Source organism: Silurus meridionalis, chromosome 29, assembly GCF_014805685.1.
Source record: "Silurus meridionalis isolate SWU-2019-XX chromosome 29, ASM1480568v1, whole genome shotgun sequence".
Classification (NCBI taxonomy): Eukaryota; Metazoa; Chordata; class Actinopteri; order Siluriformes; family Siluridae; genus Silurus; species Silurus meridionalis.
In genome coordinates this window covers 5151616-5178802 of record NC_060912.1, presented here as the reverse complement: position 1 = coordinate 5178802, position 27187 = coordinate 5151616, and the positions used below count along the sequence as shown (strand labels likewise).

Sequence of the window (27187 nt, the reverse complement as noted above, 5' to 3'; positions counted from 1 at the left end):
ACACAAGTGAAAAGTGTTTAAGCATTACTAATAACATTTCCACTGAGTGTCTAAGTATATAAGTGAAGACTAGGAAGTATTAAAATATCAGTACATTAATTGGGCCTCATTTATCATAATCAGCTATTTCTCAGAGGCAGAAGAGCAAATGATATTGCCTAATGCCTACTCTAATACAAATTTTATTCAGCAGTGCAGTAGCTCCTCAAACAGCGTTTTTCAGGTCTTTCCCTTTGCATAATTCTTTTGAAGAATCATCCATGATTTACAATCTGTCCATTAAATGTAAAGTAAGTGAGGTGTGAAAAAAAATGCTTTGGCATGACAATGAAGATTTTAATGACTGGTCTTATTTATATTTATTTATGGGTTTGTTTTTCTAAAAAGTCAGACATGTATAGAATATTATCCCATTCGATTTTACATTAGTCAGTACATTTTCACAAACTTTCTTTCAAACAAACTTTCTTAGGAGCTTTCCTAGGATCCAAATATTCTTTTTATTAATATCAGATTTCTCTTGTAAATACTTTGGAAGTATTTCTAAATAAATCTGACTTGATAAATGAGGCCCAAATACTTGGATAGTTTGTTTGGATTATTTTTTTAACACTCAATTATTATATTATGTTATTATAATGAAATGTCTTTTTTTCCTGTATATATCAACTGTAACACCTGTATCCTTTTAACAGTAAATATCTATGGCACAAAAACTGGTCACTCATCTAAAATCTAAAGAAACTTCCCATCAACACAGTCCTATTGCACCAATGAAAGATGTGGCAGCTAAAATAAAAAGGAGATCCTGAGAAATGCCACCTTAGCGCTGGTCTCAGGTCTTTCCCTTTGCATAATTCTGTTTAAGAATCATCCATAGTTTACAAATTCTAGACCAGCCCTTCAGGGGCACTTTCCAAACAAGTTAGGAAACAATTTAAGAAGAAGAAGCAGAAAAGAATATGTTAAAAAAAGGTCTTTTTTAAAACTAAAACTATATGCTACAGAAGGAAAGAAATAAAATGAAATAAAACTAAACTGAACTGCTGTTGGTTAGTTTCTTTTTACATATCTTGAAAAACAAACACTTTCCTGATTTAAAGTGTGGTCCAGGACCACATATTGTGCAAACATCTGATAAAAACATTTCAAAGAGGGATGGGGTGGGGGAGCAAAGAGCCTTAAGCCCCTGAGCCATCATGGTTATATACAGTGAGGGGTAGAGTTTAGGAAAGGCCAGAGATAGAGGCATGAGAACAAGAGCTTCGGATAATCAGTTAAAACAGTCCTTTGTTCTGCCCCAAGGCATGGATAGACTGATTGGATGATAGACTGACTATGCTAGAAATGCCACTAGAGTAGACAAAAGAAGAGCAAGCTATTTGGAGGGAGGGGGGCGATGGGAGCGGGGTATAATTTTCCATCAATACGACACAACAACTACACATGAAAAAGAGCATGAATTCATAGAGTGAGAGAGACAATGTGTTTTTTTTTCCATTATTCATGCTAATGATGTTCCACACCACTCCCCCTTCAGTTTGTGTTTTGTATTGGTTTCTTTGTGGTTGTGCTGTTTTGGCAGTCACTATAGCTTTTGCTTTTCTGCTCAGATGCAAGTGAGAAAGTCTTCTGTTTGTTGCTTTTGGAAGGTTTGATTCTGAGCCTGTTTCCCCACAAAATGGGCATGTTTCATTGCACAAAAGACAACTCATTTTCTGGCCACATGGTTCTGTCTTTAGTCTCTCACAAATCAAAGTGCAAGCGCGCTTGTTTCCCATTGATTTCCTTCAAATGAGTCTTTTTTATGCCAGGCAAAAAAAAAATACAAAATTGTGCAGAATGCTGTCTTAGGTGCCACTGTAAAGGGGCTTCAAAACTAAAGCAAGTGACAGAACATCTAACTGGTGCACTTGTTTGTGTGCAGCTGGATCTTTTGTTGAAAAGGTGCTTGTGCCAAATAAGAAAGTAAATCTTTCTGTACTTGCATGAAATATATTTGTGTTGGTCAGTCTGTGTAAAATTGTCACCTCGACACAAATCGAGTCCACTGACAGGAAAGTAATAATGTGAAAACAAGTGGAAACAAAAATCAAAATTCACACAATTGGTTATAAATTCAACAAAAAACATGCAAGTGCTGTATGTTTCAGTGGACTTCTTAAATCTGCCAACTGCCCATTCCCACATTCTAGCACGTCTACCCTGTTTCTCAGTTTTCATCTTAGATCCTGTGATTCATCCATGCCAGGCTTAAGCTTTTCCCACTCGCAGCCCTTTTCATCTACCTCAGCCACGACATCTTCACTGCTTACAGGATTGGATGGTCCCGGTGCACAAGCAGAATCTGAACCACTGAATGCTCCTCCTATCCCTGTGACCTCTGAACCACCAGGTGTGGCAGTCTGCATAATCTTCTGCCTCACTTCACGAATCTTTAGCTGCAAACACACTTTAGTTGGGAAAGTATCAGAGTAGCGGGCCTGGAAAGCAACTGTAGCCTGGGCTAGGAAGAGAGCAGAAAATAAATATAAAGAAAAATGAATATAACAAATTGATCCGACTTAAATACATTTACCCCAAATAGGTAAATGTCAGTTCTACCTAGCATTTCAGCCTAGTAACATATAAAGTAAAGTAAAGTGTATGCCTACACTCTAGCTACTATGAAAATGCTAAATATAGTAGGCACTACAGATGATTGAATTTCTATCACATTCTTAAATACTACTATTAATTTCAGTTCTACATTCAAATAAAAATTGTTTGACTGATTCTGTTTCTGGATACCTGATGGGAAGAAGGAACCTTGCTCCTGAAAGAGCTGCATGACAAGTGCCCGGCGCTGATCTAATGTGCGGCGTAGGGAGTATGGTACACGGTCCAGTTCACCTAAAATGTCATCTGTCTCTCCTGCTGATAGAGGAAATGAGGTTAGTATTAATCAAATTATATTATTGTAGTTTGTAATAGCTTATAGTTATTAAATCCATAGCTAGTGGCTCATACCCTTTGCTAGGTAATTGAATGGGAAAAACTAAAAATGGCAAGTTTAGCCTATGATGTAACTCCAGGGATGGAAGAAGTATGGAAATTAAAATTCCATTTTCATTTCTGATGTGCAAGTTATTATATACTAATTCTATGGAAAGTAAGTGAGAGCGTGCGTGTAGGTGTGTTTGTGTGTGTTATAAACACACCCGTTCGATCAAAGGTAAATATGTCTCCCTCGCACTTAGCAGCACTCTTGGGTGTGTTGGGTTCTGAGCTGCAACTTGACAAGCGACGACTCTTCCTCCTTGGAGAGCTGGGGTCATCAACAGAATCCATATCTGAGAGAGAATGAGATATTGAGAAAATGACAAATGAGAATGAGCGTGAGAAAATGGTATGAAAATAGAAAAAGACTTTTTGAAAAAGCACAATACCAGACATACACCTTTCAGTTGTTTATTACTGCACTTTATGACCCTCAGTAACCGACAATTATTTACAACAACATTAAAATCAAAGTGATGTTTTTGTCGATGCCAATAACAGGTTTGAACGACAGTCCCTGGTATACAGCATAGACTGCAAATTAAAAGAACCTCCATCACAAACAATCTCATGATGATGTTTACTGATCACACACAATCCATAACATGTAAGGTTTTCTAGTTCACCTTCTGAAGTATATGCTCTGTCTTTTTCTTTTTTTTTTGCCATTGGCAAACATTTGAATATAGTTTGATATTCTTGTTTCTGATTTAAACTGTGTGTTGATCCTCTGCTTCAACCTTTCTTTTGAATCTTTGTTTTGATTGCAATGATAATTAAAAAAAAAATCTTCAACCTGCATTTGCATCCTCACCTGCTTATCTAACACATAACAGCATATAGCTATTGAGATCCACCCAATCTACACAAACATTACAATATCTTAGGGATACAGCTAAATACAGAGAACCAAAAGATAATTGTGAACCTTTAACTTGCTGATGGAGAAACCACATAACCATTACCTCAAACAAAGTCCTTTTGCTTCAAATTGAATAAACTCAAACTATTATTTTTTGTCAACCAAGCAATAAATAGAAAAGTGAGGTGGTGGGAGATACACAGCCAAAGACTGTTTACTGCTTATGGGTTAACATCATATAACCAATTCCTATATGTGAATGCTGAAAGAACTTAACTGATCAGAAAACGGTCACCTGTCAAAAAACCCTCAAAAATGTTAATTGTTTTTCTGAAAGTGATATACTATTGTATTGTTGTCCAGACCTCTAGGGCAGCGGTCCCCAACCTTTTTTGCACCACGGACTGGTTTAATGTCAGACAATATTTTAACGGACCGGCCTTTAAGGTGTGGGGGATAAATACAACAAAATAAAATGATATGACCGGCATAAAAACTAGTATTTTCTAAATATAATAATAAACGTAAATCCACCGTGTTGTTTTTGGTTTATTTTGCTCGCTTGATTTTGCTCGCATTTTGCTCAATTTAGCGGTAATGTTTTATGTGTTAGCGGCTGGAGCAGCCCCTTTAAGAAGGTAGCGGGTGTAGGTAAGACATGTGACGGAGGCAAGCATCTTGACATGCATCAAGAGTGAGTCATAGACAGATGTGGCGGAGAGAATCCGGTAATTTTCCAAAATAAAACATCGTTCAGAACCCGATAATAAAATTATTATAATATTATAAAATTACTGTGCGGCCCGGTACTAAATGACCCACGGACCGGTGCTGTTCCGTGGCCTGGGGTTTGGGGACCAGCAGTGGTCCCCAAACCCCAGGCCACGGAACAGCACCTAGGGGACAGGGAGTAAAAGCTCTGAAGCAACTATTTTGATTTCAGGGGTGCATTAAACATTCAATAAGCACATAAACATACATATTTTTAGAGACGTATACAAACACACCTGTTGAATTCCTCTTCTTGCGGTAGCTGCCAAGTATTGCACGAGGAGAAGTGGCCAGATTTTGCAAGTTGGGGGAGGGCAGTGCCCCATCTGGCTTAAACTCTGGCAACTCAGCTAGGCGCTCCTCAAAATATGTGTCTGACATTACTCTTTAAACAGAGAGACAGATTTAAAACAATATGTCAATTTCAAATATTAGAAAGGGCAAACTTATTGGTTTAACTTGCACAATACAGGTGTACAGTACTCCCTTGTGCTACTGAATAAACTAATTGCTTGTGAACAATTTTTAACACAGCAGTAAAGTAATGCCTGTTACACTTATAGCAAAGACACACATATTTCAATACCGCTATTATGTCACTGCTGTGCTGAGAACAATCCACCACCTAAGTATGATAAGCACTGCTTTAATATCAGTTTATAAGCAGTGTCATGTTGCATATTACCAATATATGTGTATCTGTATCTTTCTCTATCTTTTCCCTAAATTTTCTCAAATCAATCACATTTCCAGATGCTGTAAGCTAATACTGATAGCTTATAAACATGTTATTTTAATAAATATGTTCATTGTCTTGCCCTGCCACATACTTCTCCACAGAGGTGGTGGTGCTTTTGAGTGGCGGGGGGCGGGATTTGTTCTTCTTGAGTGCTGGAGTGTCGGTTTGCATTGGTGGCGGAGGCAGGTCCACAGCACACATCTCTTTTTGTCCAGCCTGAGGAAGACAGACAGAGATAATTAAAAAATCAAAAAATATAACAAAAATGTAAAAAACAAACAAGCAACTTTCTATAGAAAAACTGATAGTATCCCATTTGCTTAAGGTGTAATATACCTTAAAAAAGACAGTCTGTAGTACATAATCAATACATTAATTAAAATTTTATTTGTCACGTACACATTCATACATAGTACAACATGCAGTGAAATGCTTTAGTCTGTACAAGCATCTTGTTATAAATGTATTTTACTTAATATTATTTGCTGCTTGCCTCTCTGCCAGGTTCCTCCTTATTAATAGTTAATGGGCTTTTGGCAGCTCCTTCTGTGCCCCTCTCTCTCACTGCATTCTCTATCCAAGTAGACCCCATTCCTTCACTGTCATCATGCTCCATTCTGCTGTGCCTTGTTCCATCTTGTTCTTCCCCTTCTTGTCTCGATGGAGGATTCTCAACTTTGATCTGAGGACTCGGCAGCAATTTTGGGGATCCCGCCCTACTTCCTTTGTATGTGGAAACAATTAAATTACACTTATTAAATTATTAAAACAGGTAAAGCGCAAAATGGTACGAAATAATTGAAAATATTTATTGATACACTATATTTATTTATACTGCATTCTTTTTTATGCCATGGTCTGTCTAAATACTAGTTTCTGGTGGTTTTAAAGAAAGGTGCGCTTTTAGGAAGCCTTGTACACTGCCTTGTAAACAACTGTAAGACATGCAAATGATTACAAAAAACAGCACAAGAAGTTAACAACTATTTTATTAGAAGTTAACTAAACTAAAAGAACTAAAGTTCTAAAGTTAACTTCTAACATTATTAGTAGAGGTGTGGTACAGACGTGTAATTCACTCTCTCTTATAACTATTTATTTAAACTCATTCAAATAAATATAATTTAATGGCATTACTAGCTAGATCTAATGACCTGTGTATATAATGACTGTGTTTTTATTATTAAGTCAGTTTTAAACTTTAAACATCAATGACAGCTTTAATTTGTGAATGCTGGCAAGTGACCAGTCATATGCTTGTTAAGTCATTTTAATGCACTTCACGCAGTAATGTACTTCACGCTGAGCAGTGATTCACCCCCACCTTAAGCATTAAAATCATCTCATGCACACCTAGCCCTAGATTATCTCTTACTTATATTCTTACTGATTCAGGTACTACAATTTTAGCCTTCAAAGACTGTTTTAATCATTAATCTGGAGAGGTGAGAGTTAAAAAATTGGTTTATTTGATTTGCATAAGCATACAGTGCTAATCCAAAACAAATATTCTTTTGAACAGTTAAATAGATACAGATTTTGTATAACATAAAGGTATAACTGTTTACAATTTTTAAAGGTCCAATAAAATATAAAAAGTGCAATTTTCTGTGGCAATTAAACCTTTAAGTTACTCTCCATTACAATTTCATGGCGAGTCATGTAACTAGTAGTGATTCATTAATAAGAGATGTCAATAGTTAAACTCTAAGAAAGTAATAATTACTCAAAGGTCTTTTATCAAATCGGAGTGTAGAACAGTGTGTGTGTGTGACTGTACCTAACGTTTACCTGAATACAGGTGTGGGTTTGGACTAGCCATTCGTCCTAATTCTTCCTTCTGACCTGATGTGTTTGACAACGCTGCTTCTCTGCTTGTATCTGCCTCTGACCTTTTCAGTCGTTCCATCTTCAAAGTGACTTGGGGTGATGAGTCTGTGTAGGTCTGAGAATGCAAGTGTGTGTTTGATGCTATAGAAGTCTTCATATGAGGTGATGAGGGGGATGTCAGAACTGACATGGTACTAGTCACGCTTGGAGATGTGGTTGTCATGGAAACCACTCCTGTCGCCAGGGTGACACTCGGGCCAGGGTAAAGGGTGGTCACTAGCTGTCGATTGGACTCTGAGGCTGAGGACTGGGGCAAACAGCTGGTGGATGGAACCTGAGCCAGGAGTGGAGGCTGGCCTGAGAGACACATTGAGTGTTGAGAATTTATTTATATTTCATATTTTTCATAGGTGAACAATAGACAACTTTTTTATATATAATGTTTTTGAAGTTTGAAATTGAAGTTTTGCAGTTTTAAATCACATCCATTACTGAGTAAAAAAATGTGACCCAGAAACTACTATGCTAAAATCACAAGAAAGATTGAGACAGACAAGTCAGACAGCAGTAGTGCTGACTCAGTTGAAAGAAACTTGAAGAAAATGAACCCCTGGTCATTTTTAAGTTACCAATTTGGCTTCAAGTGCAAGAAAGGCAACAGCTTTATTATGCAGTGCAAGACCAGCATAAAACCTTTAGCATTGCTTTGGAAGTTAAAAAGAAGTTTTAGTTAAGGGCTTTGTTAAAATTAACCAAAAAGACATTTGTGCATTTCTAATGATGCCCCATTAAAATTACACCTGTTTAAATGTAAATATGGATATAACTTCATAAAGTCACATCAATATGAACAACAGTGTAAATGTTAAAGTAATAGTTAGGTTGATGTGGGGTGAATTTAAAGTGACCAGAATCACACAGAAAACAATGGTCTGTGCACATATATTATTTTTTTGTTCACTTACATGTTTTTCCCTGTTCTTGTTTATAAATTTTGCAGTTTTATGAGTTTTTAAAAGTTTTATGAAAATCAAGGGCAGCAAGTGTTAAGTGTACAGGTGTGAAGATGGCTAATCACTAAAAAACGTTCTTTCGGCTTCTCCCATTAGGGGTCGCCACAGCGGATCATCAGCATGTTTGATTTGGCACATGTTTTTACGCTGGATGCCCTATCATGGTAAATTCATTGCAGTACCTTGCACTACTAACTATGGAATCTCCAAGAAACAACTGTTTTTATTCTGTAGAAATCCAAACCACTAAAACTTATGTCAGATGGGGCAATTAGCCAGGGGTTTTAGCCTCGTGTTTTGGAATTTGTTGCAGTACCATGTAGGGCTGTGGCTATCAATTATTTTAGTAATCGAGTGTTCTACTGACTATTCCAGTTTTTATTCGAGTAATTGGATAAGAAGTAATTTTTTATTTAATTTTGAAGAGCTTAATATACAAGAGTCAATAAGACACGTCTCTTAAAATTAACAAGTACTTTGTTTTATTTTAAAAAAAATTTACATTTTATTTATGAAATGGCATACAAGGATATCTGTCAAAACTAAACCCATTTAGTGCATTTAATTGCCATATTACATCAAAATGCAAAAGTAGAAGGTATGATGACTTTTAAAAGGCACTGTATGTCAGGGAGAACTACATTTATAAAATGTTTATACAAGTGAGCAATTCAGATTTAAGGGCATTGCTCGTGGGCCCAGGTGACAGCTCAGTGATGTACAGACTTTAAGTGAAAACGGTCAAATCCAAACTCCAACACCTGAACCACTCAACTACCACTTGTATGAATGCGGTAAAAAATTATATAATGAAGTTCAATTTGTATTAATGTTCCGAAAATCACACCTATACAAGTTAACCACAAAGTCATAAGTCACACTGGAATCATGTCAACTCCCCTCTTCAAATGATTGACTAAAAGAGGAACTGTAAATCTAGAATAATGGACTAAAATTTATGCTTATGCCCGGCCAGGATTTACAAAAAAAAAAAATGTAAAATTTGGAAACGCACACAAAGAATATGGAAACAAGAGTGGGATAAAACATGCACAAAAAATGCACAGATGATTTTGTATGTGATTCTATCATTTAAATTCATCATTTTGTTTTGTGGAATATATTTCTTAATGTGTTTTTTTATTTATTTATTTTTGTTTTGCTAATTATTTTTAATCTGTGATTGCGAATATTCATGAATTCTTACTTACTCCTCCACCTACATATCAAATGAACTACTGTTTATGTTATCAAAGTAATAGTATTTTTAATTGAATAGAATCATTTAGTACACTTTCCACCTGTGGTAAAAAATGTTTGAAAATAAATCTACATCATCTTTAAATTCAATGGTTTTATGTATCAGGACATATAATCTGGTCTTTAGCAGGTCTTAGAATTAGGCAAATACAACCTTATTTGAAGAACAAAACAAATGACATTTTACACTGTCATTATTTCTTAACAATTCAGCTGAAATTGAGAAACCATGTGGGAAAAAGTCCTCCTTATGATTCAATAGCTGGTAGAACCATCTTTAGCAGCGAAAACTAAGTAATTGTTGTGGTGGAATTATGGATCACTCTTCACTTCATTACCGTAAACTGTTTAAATGCCGTTTTTGCACATCTCTTCTGGTTTGCTGCTATTTGCTCTTTGCACAACATTTTTTTTTTTTTTTTACATTTTTGCTACTGTGTTTACATTTTTGCTACTGTTCACTTTGTCTCTTTACAACAGGTTTACTGATGCAGCTATTTTGTGTTTTGTGTATTTGTCTTGCACTGTCTTGTATTGTCTTGCACTGTCTTGTGTTGTCTGTTGTTTGCACCAGGTTGCACACATGCACTTTATGTGGCGAGGACACTTCCTAGTCCTTAGCCCTGTGTTTTCTGTTTCTGTGATTGTTGTTGAATGTAGCATCAGGGTTCTGGAGGAACGTTGTTTCATTTCACTGTGTACTGCATCAGCTATATATGGTTGAAATGACAGATAAAAGCTTCTTGATTTGACTTGACTCTTTTTTGCAACATTGCTTCACTTCATTGAGGTTTGTGGGTATTTTTAATGCATAGCACCACAGCATTTTCAGGTCATTGTTTTCAATTATATTGTCATCTTTTAAATTTAACATGCAAACTGAAGCCTGTAGAGTCTAAAATGTAATTGATTTTTTTTCCTTTTGCATTTTCTCTAAACACTGCACAGTGTGACCATGGGTGATTTTTTTCTGGAAATGTTTTTCATTTATGGATTATAAATGGGTTAAAAATGGTTATATAACCCTTTCCAGAATGATGAACAGTGACAGTTGCTTCATTAAGATCAGTGCTGATGCCTTTCCTCCTTGGTGTTGAGTTAACACACACCTTAATGTTCCAGACCAGGAAACTTCCAAAACATAGGCTGATATGGAGGTGGTTAGACTTGCTGAGGATCATTTTATCAGGAGCATTTTATTAGCAGCACCTGGCTGCTATTTAGCCTATTAAATTCTATTGAAGCAGTTAAGTTGTTCTTAGTTTTTATTACACATGGCTTTTTCATGTTGGCTTTATTTATGTAAAATCAATCATGACGTTGTAATATGTCACATGTTACTGATCATGTGAGGTTGTCTTTACCTAATTTTGAAACCTGATAAAGACCAGATGTTCTTTATTATGCCCTGATACATAAAAACATTTTTTTCACATTTTCACAGGAGAATATAGTGCAGTAAGGTAAATACATTGTACTACCAAGGTGAATTAATTAAACAAATTAAATCAGGTTAGAGTTTTGCTTGGTTGAAGTGAAAATCTGGGATTTAAGATCTAGGGGCATTGGGCTCATACACCTGTGCTCATCTTAACATGTATGCATCATATAAAACAATGTAAAACGTCGGTTTTTATGTTTTTTATTTGTATTCCTTAGCTACATCAAATAATATTGATAATGCAATAATGACATGCTATAAACAAATAATCAAATTCTATATCATCGTTTTATTGTAACCTGTTTACAAGCTTAACATTTAAGCATGTCTACGTCAACAAACTGTCCACTCACCTGCCACTATTGGATGTACCAGTGTAGGACCAGCAGGCGCAATGGCAGTGAAGCCCAGTGTAGCCATGGCAGAAGGCAAAAATGCTTGTGTGTGTGGAGGCGCTGTTCGTTGAGGGGTGGAGACTGCTGATGTGGACCCCAGTGACAAAGGCGTAGCAACACCAGTGGTTGACTGAACATATGTAATCCTAAAAGAATCAAATACAAGACCGATCATGCATGTTTAAATTAATTAATAAAATTAATGTGTTCTTTACAGTGTGTCTCATATTTGCATCTATGGCCTAATTTCCACTATCTGTAAAAAAAAAATCATACAATATACAAAAAATACATTGACACCCGTGTTGTCTGTAAGGTATTTTAAAGGGTAAACTTTAACATTAACAAACTTCAACATTATTCCATGTACTTTAAAATTCCAAATATTAGTATAAAATATAATATTTAAGAACAGGGGAATTAGAACAATGTTACTGGTGAAGGTTAAAGTCCAAGAATGAGATTTGGGATAGGATAAACAGGCATATACAAATTTTAGTCTAAATTTATACTACAGATAGGCAGGAGTCTTTTTACAGAATGTACATGTGTATATACTTAAACTAAAAGGACTTATTTTTCTTAAATATATTATCAAAACATTTTCTAGCCTTTGTGGTGCTTATGTGCTCTGAGAATGTTAAGTAATATTGTATAGTATAGTTACTGTAGCAGTGATAGTGTGGTATTCAGTTGTTCAGATTTTTATAGCAAATCTTTAGTCCTATATTTAACCTATAGAATGACTATATGAAATAACATAAATAGTCAATTTACCTAGTAGCAGATGGAGTCAATAATACTGTCTGAGGAGATGTGCCACCTGAGGCCATGACAGTTGCTGTTGCCATAGAGACCGGAAAGGATGCAGCAGTATGTACGGTTCGTGCAGGCTGGACATTAGTTTGGACCACTGGCATTGGGGCAATCTGAATGAGCTGCAATAAATAAATACAGCATGCTTTAACTAGACTTGTAAACAATGAATTTGTGTGGTTGCTGTGTTGCCGTACCCACCTTACTTCCAGGTTGCACCCCATTTGGTACAGGAAGGGGCTGGGCCACCAGGGAAATGGGCTGTGGTGGTGTTGATCCCGGTCTTACTGTTGTCATGGGAACAAGCATCTTGTTTTGTAAGACTGGAGATCGTGCTTCAGGATCAAAAGGAAGGGTCAAAAGTGAGAGATTGGAGAAATATGGAAAGTATTGTACTATCTTTTGTAGCATTTTTTTAAATATCTACAGGAATGCTTAGTTAATCCCTTAATCTCACCTCTTCCTCCTGGGCTGACCCCTCCTAATGTTGGCACTGATGCATATCTCATCCCTGGCCCAGCCCCTGCATGCAATCCATTAGGCAAGGATAAATGTGCTGGCAGGGCAGTAGGCAAGGCAAGAACACCAGCTGAATGGTGGGTTTGCTGCAGAGATGAGCTGTTTAGAGAGGCTGAGGCTGGTAGTGTTGGAAGAATGTACTGCACCTGGGTGACTTGCTTGCCATTGGAAGGCGAAGTAAGTGAAGCTGCTGGGAGGAACTGAGGCTGGAGCATAGAAAGAGGCACGGCACTGTTGTTAGGTGCTCCATTACTACTGTTGGGGCCTGGCAAGGTTTGGGGTGGGGTTATAAGCTGAACAGTTGGTGGGTTTGGGAATGCTCCTCCAAGTACTAAACCTGTGACTAAACCTCCTTGCCCAACAGGCTTGGGAGAGGAGGCAGAAAAGTACCCACCCCCTGCAATGGCTCCATTTCCTGGTGCTCCTCCTCCCCCACCAATCAGATGCTTGTGCTTCCCATCAGAGGATGCCACCCCAACAGGCATTTCCCTTTCAGCAGGCTTACTGGCTACTGCAATGGGGGCACTCGTTACAGGTCTAACCACATTTGACACTATTGTGGAAGCAGATGACAGAGTGCCATTCAGGCCAAAACTTTTTGGGACCAGGCCTGCTCCACAAGCTCCCATTTCTCTGCCTTTTTCATTTCCATCTTTTACGTCTTCGCACAGTTCACCAGCCTCTGCCTCCTGCTTTATCTTATTTTCTGCTCTCTTTTCTTTGCATTCTGCCTTTTTGTTTGGTGATTTGCCTGCAGGAGAAGAGCCCAAGAGAAGCAATCGCTGGAAAGACAGATTGAAAGAAAAGAAAAAGAAAAAAACTTCCGATTAAACATTCACTTGACTTCCTATGAACTTGAAATTAATGCGGATTTATATAACTGCATCATTAACTGCACTATCAAGTTTCTGAATCAAACAAGAATTGTTTTGTGACAAGAAAGCTTGTGTCATATAAATAACCACAGCAATTAAATTTAATTAGGAGCTACATGTTAATGTCCTGTAGAAATGTACCTTGCCATCCGTTTCATCTTCAGGGTCATTTTCTTCATCACTATCTGTCACTCTTTCTTTGCACTTTAGATCTATCGAACCCTCTGGAAATGAATCACCTGTAAGTAATATGAGATGCACCAAGTATTATCTTGCATATGACACAAAAAAATAAGCATTTGGAAGTCTGTGATGAAGTCAAGTCAAGTCATGTTTATTTCTATAGCCCTTTTTACAACAGACATTGTCCCAAAGCAGCTTTACAAACTTTTAAGAGTTTATGTGAACAATGTGTATTTATCCCTGATGAGCAGCCATGGAGACTGTGGCAAGGAAAAACTCCCTTAGATGTTATGAGGAAGAAACCTTGAGAATCAGACTCTAAAAGGAACCCATCCTCATTTGGGTGATATCAAAAGTGTGATTATAGACTTTAAACAATACAGAACACTGGAGAGTGAGAACTAACATGAGCACTGGAATGTAAGATTTATCTTGTATTGATTCCAAAAGTGCACAATAAAATCTGAATCTCTGTTACCAGTGCAGATATTCATTTTATAGGCATAGCTAACTGCCCTTTAGAGGGTTATGCAATATAATGTCTGTATCTGCATTGCCATTTTGATGTTTTGAACAATTTATAATAAATGGGATCATCTGGAAGCCCTGTTTCCTTCCCCAATCTCACACACTGTAGACTAACCTCCTGTCAATATAAATGGTTTGAGTTCATTAAAGTAATCGAAATATCTATCAGTGTGTCCATGTAGTTAAAATTGTGCCAGAACACTGTTGAAATCAGTTAATTACATTTTTAGAAATGCCACCAAAAGGGAAATGTTTATTATTTTAATTTTTTATAAAAATGGCTACAAGTGCCAAAAGTCACTTTTAAAAACGCTAACAATAATGACAATTTGTCATTAAATAATTAAATACATACCGTAATTTCCGGACTATAAAGCGCACCCATATATAAGCCTCACCCACTGAATTTGACAATGATTTTTATTTTAAACATAAATAAGCTGTCTACACTGAAACTGATGAACTTTACACAGGCTTTAACGAAAGACAGTGCCTGTTACATGGTGTAACGGGTGAAATATGTTGTGGCTCCTTTAAGAGCAGAGTGGCATTTTGGGAACAGCCTGCCGCTGCATTTTTCCGCTATTACTGCATGTGTGCAAGGAATATTATATTATTATTTTCTGATGCTCATTTCTAAGTTTCTTTGACTAACCCGTAATGCTGTTGCCAAGAAAAATAAAAAAGCATGAGTTTTGGAAACCTGTTTGTGATTATATGATTTCTGTTGCAACTGGAGTTAGCAAGCTCTCCCTTCACCCAGACTCAACGCGTTACAACGGCTTGTATCTAAACAGTAGCCGATCAAGAAAGTCATTGTTCACTGTCTTTCTCCTTCCTTTCACAACTATTTCTCTCTGGAGTTTATCTTTTGGCATCGTCGTGTGTTTAAAAAAAACGTTTTGTCTCCCGATGCCATGCAGCTCAGAACACAGGTGAGGTGCGTTTTTTCGTTTCCGTTCGGAAATGTAATTGGTCTAATGTTATGGGGTTCAGTTTTTTGGCTTGAAGTTTGTGAAACCGGGAAAAACCCAGGAAAAATAAGCCGCTTCGTTGTTTAAGCCACGGGGTTCAAAACTTGGAAAAAAATAGCACCTTATAGTCTGAAAAATATGGTAGATCTTTCCCCAGTTCCTCATTTTCTGGTATTGTGCATTACTGATATTGTTTATTCCACATGTGCTTTATATTAGTCATACTAATGATGCATATTTACTAAATAATTTTTTTAAATTTAAAACAGCATGGAGAGAGAGCCTCATGAACTTTAGAAACTCTCTTAGTGCTTCTAGATATAAACATGTCTCTTAATTAATCTACTTATTGAATAACAAATTAATTAATATTGGCTTCATGCAGAGGGCTTAATTACAAATAAATAAAAAAATCAGTTAAAATGTTTGAATATTAATTACCAGCCAGACACTCTAATGAAGAGATGGAAAGTACAGAAGTACAAATACTTACTGTACTTAAGTAGATTATCTGGAATTAGTACTTTACTTCACTATTTATTTTTCTGACAAATTTTAACTTTCACTTATCAAAGTTTTTGCACAAATATCTGTATTTTATACTTCTTACATTGTCATCTAGGCTTGTTACTTTAGTTTTAATCTATTTGGTGACATCAATATTTTTTGTTAGCATTGTGCTCAATTTTCATTCCATCATCCTATTTCTTGTCCTTGCGAGGCTTTTCAACCTACCATACATGTCTTATTTCCTAGCATCACAGACAAAGGCTAGCCTATGAAGCTAACAACGAGCAAGGAGGTAAGCAACATTAACTCTGAGGTTAACGTGGATTAGACAGAGGGAGTCAGTGATGTAAACATGACTGAGAACAGAGATATTCCTGATCACCTGATAATCGTCATTTTTTTCTTTGATGTGTTCTTTATGGTGGTTGTTCAGCCTGGATACATTCATTAGATAACAACATTTTTTATTATTTTGTATGAATATATTAACATGATGTGATGTCCAGTTAGTAAGTAAATGTCGTTTTACTTAAGTACACGTGAGAGCATAAAATTTTTTACTTTAATTTTAATAAAAAAGTGTAGTTATTACTTCAACATTTACAAGAGTCTTTTAAAACATGAGTATCTGTACTTTTGCTTGAGTGAGGGATGTGTGTACTTTTAAACCAGCAGTTATCAAACTCCTAATTAAAACATTTTGAACATAGTAATTTTCACCTTGAATTTAATATCAAACTGAAATGTATCAATCAGATTTTGGGCCTCATCATAGAACAGAGACAGCACCAGTTAAAGTTGTAAATGACCTAGTACTGACTGCTGATTAGGGTCATGTCTTGCATGTAATGCCCGAATTTTGTGCAGCTTTTGACATCAGTGTTTATACTCATTCACAGACTTGAGAATGTGTTTGGAGTTAAAGGAACGGCCCTTTCCTGGCTCAGGTCTAATTTGATAGATCGTTATTAGTTTGTAGAATTTGTAAGTTTCTTGTTGTCACTGTGGCTTCTTGCACAATATATCATGGATAAATTCTTACATTTAAAATGTATATTTTCCTGTAACAATCCTTTGTTACAATGATCATTTTAAAATGTATTATACAAATAAATTTTGTATAATTTGAATTTAATTGCTGTCATTGCATCTACCGATTTAAAAAAATGATTTTGTGAAATGTAAATGCTTTTTCATCTTATGTAGTAGAAACCTACTAGATGTTCATATACAAATGAATTAAATTAAGAGCTTTGATATGATATCATTAAGATTTGAAAGCATTAGAAAATCTGTTAAAATAAGAAAACATTACTCACCTATGACATCATCATCTCCTTCTTCTTCACAGATGACCATCGGTTCTTCATCACTAGTTACATCCTCGCTAGTTCCATGCTGTGAGGTAGGAAGGGGGCAAATCTGAAATGAACTTATTCCATTCTGATGAAACAAGAAGAGAGAGGGAGAGAGTGTGAGAAAAGAAACAAGGTTGCTATTACTAAGGCAGTATGCTGTTTGAAATGTTATATAGCCCATTCCTGACAATACCTTTACTATATTCTTTTCTCCCTCACTTCTTTCCGGGCTATGCACTGCACTCTGGGACAAAGCACGAGGTCGTGAAAGTTGGCCTCCCAGTGGCCCTCCCCAGTGCTCAGTTTCTGGTGACACCCAGCTAGGCCCGGCTCCCTTGTTCTCACCATGCTGAGAACTTGACTGGGTCTCTAGAATGAGTGAATCTATAGACATTATTAGTTTGTTTGCCCTGAGCCAACATTCACATAGCTTTCTTAATGAAACGAATGCATTTCACTACATGTCGTACTTTGTATGAATGTGTATGTGACAAATAAAATTTGAATTTGAATGATGCAGGCTCAATGGACTCAATTGTCTGTAAATTTAAAGGTAAATATAAAATTTCAAGCAAATTTACTGTGGTCAAACATGCTTTTTTTCAACATCTGTTTAATAATCAGAGTTGGATGACATTTTGTTTAGCGAGAGAAAGCAGCATGATTAAAAAGCTGAACAGCTCAACTCGACTCACATGATTCTTGTTGTTATGGTAACACTGGATTGCATATAGCATGCATATAAATTAAGGGTGTCTACAGACAGCTCAGTTTAGGATTCATATGAACAGTTCATTTGAAATTTGCAATCCGAATGAACTCACTGGCAAATATGATGCAGATAAACACCACTGCAGTGCTAGTCAGTGTGTGGTGCTTGTTATCGTGATAGAGTCCTGTGGTGTTTCCTTAACCCTGATTTAAAAAAGAATTGGAGGTGGGCTGACCAAGTGTGCATAGAATGATGAAATCACTGTAACACCTGCCCTCTAGTGGTTTATTGAACTGTTGCAGTTCAAAGATGGTCATCATTACTACAAGCTGCTGAGCAAGGACATTTACTAGGAAATGAAGTATCATGTTAATAAACTAATTAACTAGCCAAGTTTAACTCACCCACTATACATACTAAAATTGTAATCTCTAGCCAACTTGTCCAACTTATCCCTATTTAAAATATTAAAATGTTTACTCTGTTATATTAAAAGATTTGAGAAACAATTTTCACACCATCTTGGATAGGAATATCTTGCTTCCAATCAGTGCAGGAGAATATATACAAGCAATAGACATGGTACGTGTAGCAGCTCTATACCATGTCTATTGCTGTTTATTGTGAAACTCAAAAAAAAAATGTTTCAGTTTATAGTGTTTAATGTATCTGCAAGTGAAATTTGGTACATCTGCTCATGTCACATCATTTTAACAAAGCACTATGAGCAAAAGCTTTAAACAGACATATTAACAGACCTGTGCTTTCAGAAGCACTTCTTTCTCTGGTTTCTTTAGCCCCTGGAGTGCCTCTTCCCTCAGACAAAGACTTTCTCCTGTCCTTATTACACCATTTCCAGTCAGGATGCGCCCTGAAATGAGCCTCCTTAACCTGAAACATAAACAGTTATATAGATAGACATACAGACCCAAATCTCAAAGACAACAAACCACAAATGAGTGCAATGATACCTGAAAGGCAAGGTCGTGATACTTCTGCTTCTCCTTGGCACCGAGAGCATACCACCACTCACCCAGGATCTTGCTAACTGTGCGATTGTCCTGGTTTGGGTGCCTCTGGTGCACCAGAGCACGGTGACGCTTGCTGAAGATCATAAACGCATTCATTGGTCGCCGTATATGGTCTTTCTCTTTCTGTGGTAATGGGTATAAAGTAGCCAAAGAAAAGAAACATTGGTTTTCATTAAGTAGGAAAAATGTTTTGTCAGTAACATCCTAGTAGTAAATATAACACACAAAATACATTTCCCTTTTTAATTTGATTTAAGACTTAAACTGAACCAATACATGTTTCTGCACTTTGTAAACCACCTTTTTGTCATTGTCTTTGGGCAAAGCGCTCAGTGATTGAGTCCGTCTCTTCACTGGACAAGTCAATAGGGCAGGATCTTGGCCTCCACCTGAGTAAAAGCTATTTAATCAATAAAAGAAAGGGTCATTTCAGAAATCAACATTCACTGTTTTTATTATTATTTTTTTTATAAAACACATTTTGATTGTTTTAGGTTTTGTTGAACAGGCATCATCCTGCTGAACAGTAAACTCCCAAATGTTATACAGTGTTATAGGCAAGAATGAAATGTGTATATGGAGCAGAAAGATATTTACAGATCATCAGCATCACTCTCTGTCTCACTATCTCCTTCTCCTCTCTCTGCTGGGGGATCACCTCCAGAGGGTGGTGGGCAAGACGGCGATGGTCTTTCAGCAACTGATTGGTCATCAGTCATTATATTTACTCCACATTGTGGCTCTAAGATGTGGCAGAAAACAGTGACTGAAACCTTCGCATTTTATATTGTTCCTTTAAATTTAAAAAAGATGCTATAATGAATATAATTGAGATGGCATTATTCTGTACTGGATAGTATTTTTGTTAAACTGTGTGCAAAACCCCATAGTAAAAGACTTTGTATAATTATTGAACACTGTTTCTCAACTAAAGTTTAGGAAAACCCAGGTGTGTCATACATACTTTGCAATATATTACCTATATGTATTATATACTCGTTATTGGGCAGCATGGCTTTATAAAGCAAAATTAAGAAGTCAAAATGCACAAGAAGCTGACACACATGGCGGCTTGTGAGACTTCTGCCTGACACACAATTAAATCTAAAAGTTTCTCTATGTTACCTGCTTGGTCTCCATAATCATATCATGTATATAAGCTGTAGCATGTAGCATCTTTACTTTTATGTAATATATTTGCTTTAATGTGAATGTGCTGTGCTTATACAGTAATGGGCATTTACCAACATATGCACAGGAATATGAAGAAAATTAGCATAAACTATTATTATTACATTTTATAACTATACATTATTAGTTTGTTTGCCCTGAGCCAACATTCACATAGCTTTCTAAATGAATGATGCAGGCTCAATAGACTCGTCTGTAAATTTAAGGTAAATATAAAATGTACTGTGGTCAAACGTGCTTTTTCTCAACGCCTGTTTAATAATCACAGTTGGATGACATTTTGTTTAACGAGAGAAAGCAGCATGATTAAAAAGCTGAACAGCTCAACTAGACTCACATGATTCTTGTTGTTATGGTAACACTGAATTGCATATAGCATGCATATAAATTAAGGGTGTCTACAGACAGCTCAGTTTAGGATTCATATAAACAGTTCATTTGAAATTTGCAATCTGAATGAATTCAGTTGCAAATATGACGCAGATAAACACCACTGCAGTGCTAGTCAGTGTGTGGTGCTTGTTATCGTGATGGAGTCCTGTGGTGTTTCCTTAACCCTGATTTAAAAAAGAATTGGATGAGAAAAAAGAGAAAAAGAATGATGAAATCACTGTAACACATGCCCTCTAGTGGTTTATTGGATTATTGCTGTGCTAAAAGATGGGTAAAGGTTATCATTACTTCAAGCTTCATGGCAAGGTCATTTACTAGGAAGTGAAGAATCTTGTTAATAAACTAATTAACCAGCCAAGATCAACTTACCCACTATACATACTAAAATTTTAATCTCTAGCCAACTTGTCCAACTGATTCCTATTTAAAATATTACAATGTTTACTCTGTTATATTAAAAGATTCGAGAAACAATTTTCTCACCATCTTGTCTAGGAATATCTTGCTTCCATGCTTTTATTTCTAGCTTTGCTGCCGCCTACTATGCTGCAATATGCTGCAGTGTGTGTGAGGGGAGTAGAGAAAGGTTCTGTGTTTGACTGCTTTTGCCTGGGAGATACCAAGACGCTATTTTGAAAGTAAATCTAAAATGGTGAATTAACACATAGATTTAATCCTTTACATACTTAAATTCTAAATCATTCAAATTAAATATACAGTAATTCCCCGTTTGGGTTGGTTACGTTACAAAACCGCCTGCCACCCCAAAAATGCTATTTTATTTATACAGTACTGTACTGTATTAACATTAGGGATGCACCGAATATTCGGCCACCGAAAATTTTCGGCCGAAAATGGCCCAAAAGAGCATTTTGTTGTGATGACGCAAACAGAAACCGCTGCCTGCACGTGCATGTCTAAAACAACATGTCTGCGGTGTGGATGTATTTCAGTATATCTGAGAAAGACCCACGGATAGCGATTTGCAAAACATGTAATGCCGAAATTTCGTCTGCAAAGACTTTCTCCACGTCTGGTTTAATTTATCACCTGAAATCCAAACATCCCGATTGCTATGCTGAATATGAGAGAAACATGGCACAAAAAAGCAAAACCCCTCCGAGCACGTGCACTCCGTCTGTGGCGGACGTTTTTGAAAAGGCAGGAAGTTTCCCAGTGATATTGTTGTATTGTATCTTTAAGCAGTTGCACTTGTTCTGAATGCACTTTGAACATATTTAATTTTACAACCTTTCAGCAGGCCAGAGGGCCTGTACATTATTATTTAATGTACACATGAGTGCATTTAAGTTAAACAATTAAGTTAGAATTTTATTTTATTTTATCCTGTGCATTGTTGCAATGTGCTATAAATAAATATTTTCCTAATTTGTAATTGATTTATTCTTTGAAACTTTAATATTAATTTATACAATAGAAATGCCTTGATTTTAGTAAGGTTAGTACACAGCCATAGCCATAAATGCAATGGTAATAATAATTGGCATAATTTTTTTTCGGTGTTTCGGTTTTCGGCCTTGCTTTCCTCTTTTTCGGTTTTCGGTTTTGGCCCAGAATTTTCATTTCGGTTCATCCCTAATTAACATTGTACTTAATTTTATAATAAATAATTATATTTGTATTAATAAATTTCATTATTTCAACATAAAACTCCATAAAAACAATTTATGTCTAACAATTCAAGGCTTACCTTTGCTCTGTGTTTGACCATCTGTAGGATGATTAGATGAATTTGATTGGCTGGTCTCCAGGAAAGGAACCAATGAATGCCAGGGAAACACTTGTAATGAGCGAGGCTCGACATTAGTCCAAACTACCAAAAGACAAAGAATCAAAGATAGATAAAATATAATATTAAGCAGCAGTGTTCACACATTGTCTTATCCATCCTATATATATATATATATATATATATATATATATATATATATATATATATATATATATATATATATATATATATATATATACAGTGAGGAAAATAAGTATTTGAACACCCTGCTATTTTTCAAGTTCTCCCACTTAGAAATCATGGAGGGGTCTGAAATTGTCATCGTAGGTGCATGTCCACTGTGAGAGACATAATCTAAAAAAAAAATCCTTAGCTGCATAAAGACACCTGTCCACCCCATACAATCAGTAAGAATTCAACTACTAACATGGCCAAGACCAAAGAGCTGTCCAAAGACACTAGAGACAAAATTGTACACCTCCACAAGGCTGGAAAGGGCTACGGGGAAATTGCCAAGCAGCTTGGTGAAAAAAGGTCCTCTGTTGGAGCAATCATTAGAAAATGGAAGAAGCTAAACATGACTGTCAATCTGACTGGGACTGGGGCTCCATGCAGGATCTCACCTCGTTGGGTCTCAATGATTCTAAGGAAGGTGAGAAATCAGCCCAGAACTACACGGGGGGAGCTGGTCAATGACCTGAAAAGAGCTGGGACCACCGTTTCCAAGGTTACTCTTGGTAATACACTAAGACGTCATGGTTTGAAATCATGTATGGCACGGAAGGTTCCCCTGCTTAAACAAGCACATGTCCAGGCACATCTTAAGCTTGCCAATGACCATTTGGATGATCCAGAGGAGTCATGGGAGAAGGTCATGTGGTCAGATGAGACCAAAATAGAACTTTTGGGTCATAATTCCACTAAACGTGTTTAAAGGAAGAAGAATGATGAGTACCATCCCAAGAACACCATCCCTACTGTGAAGCATGGGGGTGGTAGCATCATGCTTTGGGGGTGTTTTTCTGCACATGGGACAGGGCGACTGCACTGTATTAAGGAGAGGATGACCGGGGCCATGTATTGCGAGATTTTGGGGAACAACCTCCTTCCCTCAGTTAGAGCATTGAAGATGGGTCGAGGCTGGGTCTTCCAACATGACAATGACCCGAAGCACCCAGCCAGGATAACCAAGGAGTGGCTCTGTAAGAAACATATCAAGGTTCTGGCATGGCCTAGCCAGTCTCCAGACCTAAACCCAATAGAGAATCTTTAAAGGGAGCTCAAACTCCGTGTTTCTCAGTGACAGGCCAGAAACCTGACTGATCTAGAGAAGATCTGTGTGGAGGAGTGGGCCAAAATCCCTCCTGCAGTGTGTGCAAACCTGGTGAAAAACTACAGGAAACGTTTGACCTCTGTAATTGCAAACAAAGGCTACTGTACCAAATATTAACATTGACTTTCTCAGGTGTTCTTCTACTTCTACTTATACTTATCAAATACTTATTTGCAGCTGTATCATACAAATAAATAGTTACAAAATTATACATTGTGATTTCTGGATTTTTTTTTTAGATTATGTCTCTCACAGTGGACATGCACCTACGATGACAATTTCAGACCCCTCCATGATTTCTAAGTGGGAGAACTTGCAAAATAGCAGGGTGTGCAAATACTTATTTTCCTCACTATATATATATATATATATATATATATATATATATATATATATATAGAGAGAGAGAGAGAGAGAGAGAGAGAGAGAGAGAGCAAGGATTAAAACCAACATCCATATGTCTTTTAAACTCATTTCCAGTTTGAACTGTACTTTTCACTGAAATGCAAACAATTTTTATTTTAAGCTGCCATCATTATTAAGAGCTGCATCCCAAACATATAATATTGGGTACAGACACAAAACAGCATTTATATTTCAATTGATGTTTGAATTTTTTAAATCTTGATTATTAAAAATCATGTACAATTCTGGCCTTCTAAATCATGTTAACTACATTCAAAAGTTTATGTTGATTTAGAAGGCCAGAATTTTACATCTTTTTTGTTTTTTTTTATTCAAGATTTTAATATTTCAAACATATATGGAAATATGAATGCTGCTTTGTGTCTGTACCCAATAACAGCTGAGAATAGTAAAAAATATATACAATTTGAGACTGATGTTAGTTCATATATTCTTTTGTGACTGCAGTATATGATGGTGCTATACTATAATCTCCAAACAGTGATCTTTTCTTAACATCCCTTTTAGTGCTCTAGGAGCCAAAATACACTTGTATCCTCTTAGACAGGTTAATCACAAATTAGAGTCAGAAATTTCTTAATTACAGGCATGCAGTTTTATAAAGGCAAAAGTGTTTTTTTTTTTCATTTTATTTGTGCTTTCCTAATCTTCCCCATGTTAATGTATAGATAAGAAACATTTTGTACAAAAATGTATGTATATTGGTGACTTATTCGTCATGACTAATGTTAAGAATACTTAATGATTTTACTTCATATATTAATTTTTTTACAAAAAGTGTCAATGCTCTGTAAGTCCAATAAACAGTACGTTAGACTTCTCAAATTCTAGGATCTAAATTTTGTAAAAATTGTGTAACACCAAAAATAGAGTAAAGGGGTATGTGAGAATACTAAAGAGTCAAAATAGCAAAATTAAGTTAAATGTAAGGAGAGAAAATAACATGCATAAAATGTGAAATAACAATATTATCCTTCATACATAATATAACATTTTCATGCTCTCTATTTTGGAGTAGGGTTTGACAATGTGAAGGTGTGTGGATAGCAGAAAGAGAGGTCTAGAATCTCTTTAAGTCTCTCTTTAGTAATTTCTGTACAGAATAAATACAACCCCTTTAGCAGCACTTTCCTTTGACTCATCGCTGTGACCTTCAAATAGGAAAATTAATCCATAGTGGCAGTTTAACTCGCTCTGGCTCTAGAGATCTCAGAAAATCAAGGTTCTCCTTAATAAAATAAGTACCCCTAATACAGGTTTTCTTTCAAAAATGTGCCTAAGAAGCATTTTCTCCCCAAAAACAAACACCCATCCACCCCCCAAGTGAAAAACAAAAGTGGTCCTCGACAAACAAATTATTTATTACAATAACAAGAAGTGACTACCAAGAAGATGTAAAACAAGCTGTGATACATTACAAATCAGAAGAGATCAAGAACTTTTCTATAGTCTTACCGGTGCCAGGTCGTCCCATTATAATATCTTTCCGAGGGGCAGGATGCGGAGATTCTGCTGGTAAAATGAGAGGCAGTAGAGCAGTGGGACTTGGATGGCAGGCCACAGGTTGTGGTAAAATCCCTCCTTGTATGTCTGGATGATCACTTGACTTTCTGTCTTGCTCTCTCCCTCCAGAGCCTGAACCTGTGGGTCCAGAGGTTATACTGGAAGATGAAACACAGCTAGGGCCCTGGCTTGAGTAGGTCTGATGACCAGTTGCTGCAGTAGTTAGTGATTGGGCAGAGGTTACCAGCACCAAGGTGGGGGCAGAATTCCGGAGCAGTACTGTACCATTTGTGGCTCTGTTAATGGGAATAGGAGCCTGAAGACCTACAGCAAGATGAGATGTTTGACTATGCTCTCTTGAGCGAGAACCTGCTCTTCTGCTCAAGGGACCATCACTGAATTTTTCCAGTGGCACATCAGGATTGCGAACAATTACAGGAGAATCACGCAAGGGTACAATGCGGCGTGAGCTGGGGTCCTGAGGCAGTGGTGAGGGAGGTGTAGGAGAAACCAACATAGGTGGAGGAGTGGAGGCAGCAGAAGATGAGGGACGACTGGTTGTGCTCCTTGGTCGAGTAAAAGAAAGAGAAGAGGGTGTGTTTGACTGGCTTTGAGGTGAAACTGCTCTGAAGGCTGCAGGATTGAGACCCAATGGCAAGTCGCTTAATTGGGGATCAGACTTAGTATAATCAGATGCAATTGGAATTGGGGGTGGGAGAGCATCCAACTTACGCTTGCTGGGACTCATAGGCACAGTAAAGGTCAGGTTGGTCTGAAAAGTGGGCATAATGCCAGATAGGTGGCGATCCCGCTCTGAACTTGGAGTACCCAGCTTGGTACCACTGAGATGTCGTGGACGGCGAGGGGTGAGAGAAGAAGGTGCAGTAATGGGACTGAAATTGGCTGGGCGAAAACCAAAGAGTGGAGATGGTGAAGGAGATGGGGCAGGAGAGAAGGGTGACTGATTGGACACAGGGGAGAAAGAGGGAGTGCCTGAGCGTGAGCTACCCAGAGACACCAACATGTTTGCTGCCTCACACTCATCAAAGTCAAACCGTGACAAATCACGTGGCAGTTCTTGTGGTAGAAGGGAAGGCAAAATTAAACGAGGTCGTGAGTCTCCACCACGACTGCTGGTTTCGCTACTGTCATGTGATGTCTCATCCCAATCAATCTCACTGCTGGTACGACCTCCTAAGCGGAGATCAGGTGTGAGGGTGCCTGTACTACTGGCACCACTTCTGTCTCTGCCCAAACCGCCTCCTGCCTCCATCTCTTTAGTACGCATAGACAGATGACGGGAGCAGTAGCCACGCCTTTGAGACTCCTTAGAGCAGCCCTCACGAGAACACAGTCGCCGCCACTGTTTCCCATTAAACTTTTTCCGGATTCCTGTGGGAGTGCATACTACATCCCCTTTCTTGTACTTCTGCTGAGCAGCTGTGAGGGGTGTACGGGAACGTGATGAAGAAGACGAGCTGGAGCCTCCCCCTGATGTACCATGGGAGCTGGAAGTGGAGGTTTTCTCCAGGGAGCTGCGTGAAGAGGATGGAGGAAGTGGAGGCAACTGTGGGGTAGAAGAGATGACTGCGGTACCTGCAGTTGCATCCATTCCCAGCAGTACAGAGGAGGGGCCAAGGGATAAGTGGGGTGCTAATGGTGTGCCTATGCCTCTCACCACTGACAGATGAGGGCTGAGGTAGTCAGGCTTAGAGAGAATAGGTCGATGCTG

The 27187-nt window shown here is 37.3% G+C and overlaps 1 protein-coding gene across 1 annotated transcript in view; it reads right to left on the bottom strand.

Moving 5' to 3' along the window:
- Positions 1-27187, bottom strand: part of cica (capicua transcriptional repressor a) — a 31915-nt gene that overhangs the window by 1014 nt on the left and 3714 nt on the right. Inside the window, 20 exon segments of the mRNA XM_046843763.1 lie at positions 1-2506; positions 2791-2916; positions 3201-3332; positions 4909-5057; positions 5503-5627; positions 5905-6134; positions 7203-7598; positions 11309-11496; positions 12128-12288; positions 12368-12501; positions 12624-13467; positions 13702-13799; positions 17075-17198; positions 17307-17482; positions 18584-18716; positions 18797-18979; positions 19157-19256; positions 19454-19598; positions 22152-22274; positions 25408-27187. The exon segment at positions 1-2506 is cut by the window's left edge and continues 1014 nt beyond it. Of these exon segments, the coding sequence (XP_046699719.1) occupies positions 2220-2506; positions 2791-2916; positions 3201-3332; positions 4909-5057; positions 5503-5627; positions 5905-6134; positions 7203-7598; positions 11309-11496; positions 12128-12288; positions 12368-12501; positions 12624-13467; positions 13702-13799; positions 17075-17198; positions 17307-17482; positions 18584-18716; positions 18797-18979; positions 19157-19256; positions 19454-19598; positions 22152-22274; positions 25408-27187 (5634 nt within the window). The 3' untranslated portion in view covers positions 1-2219.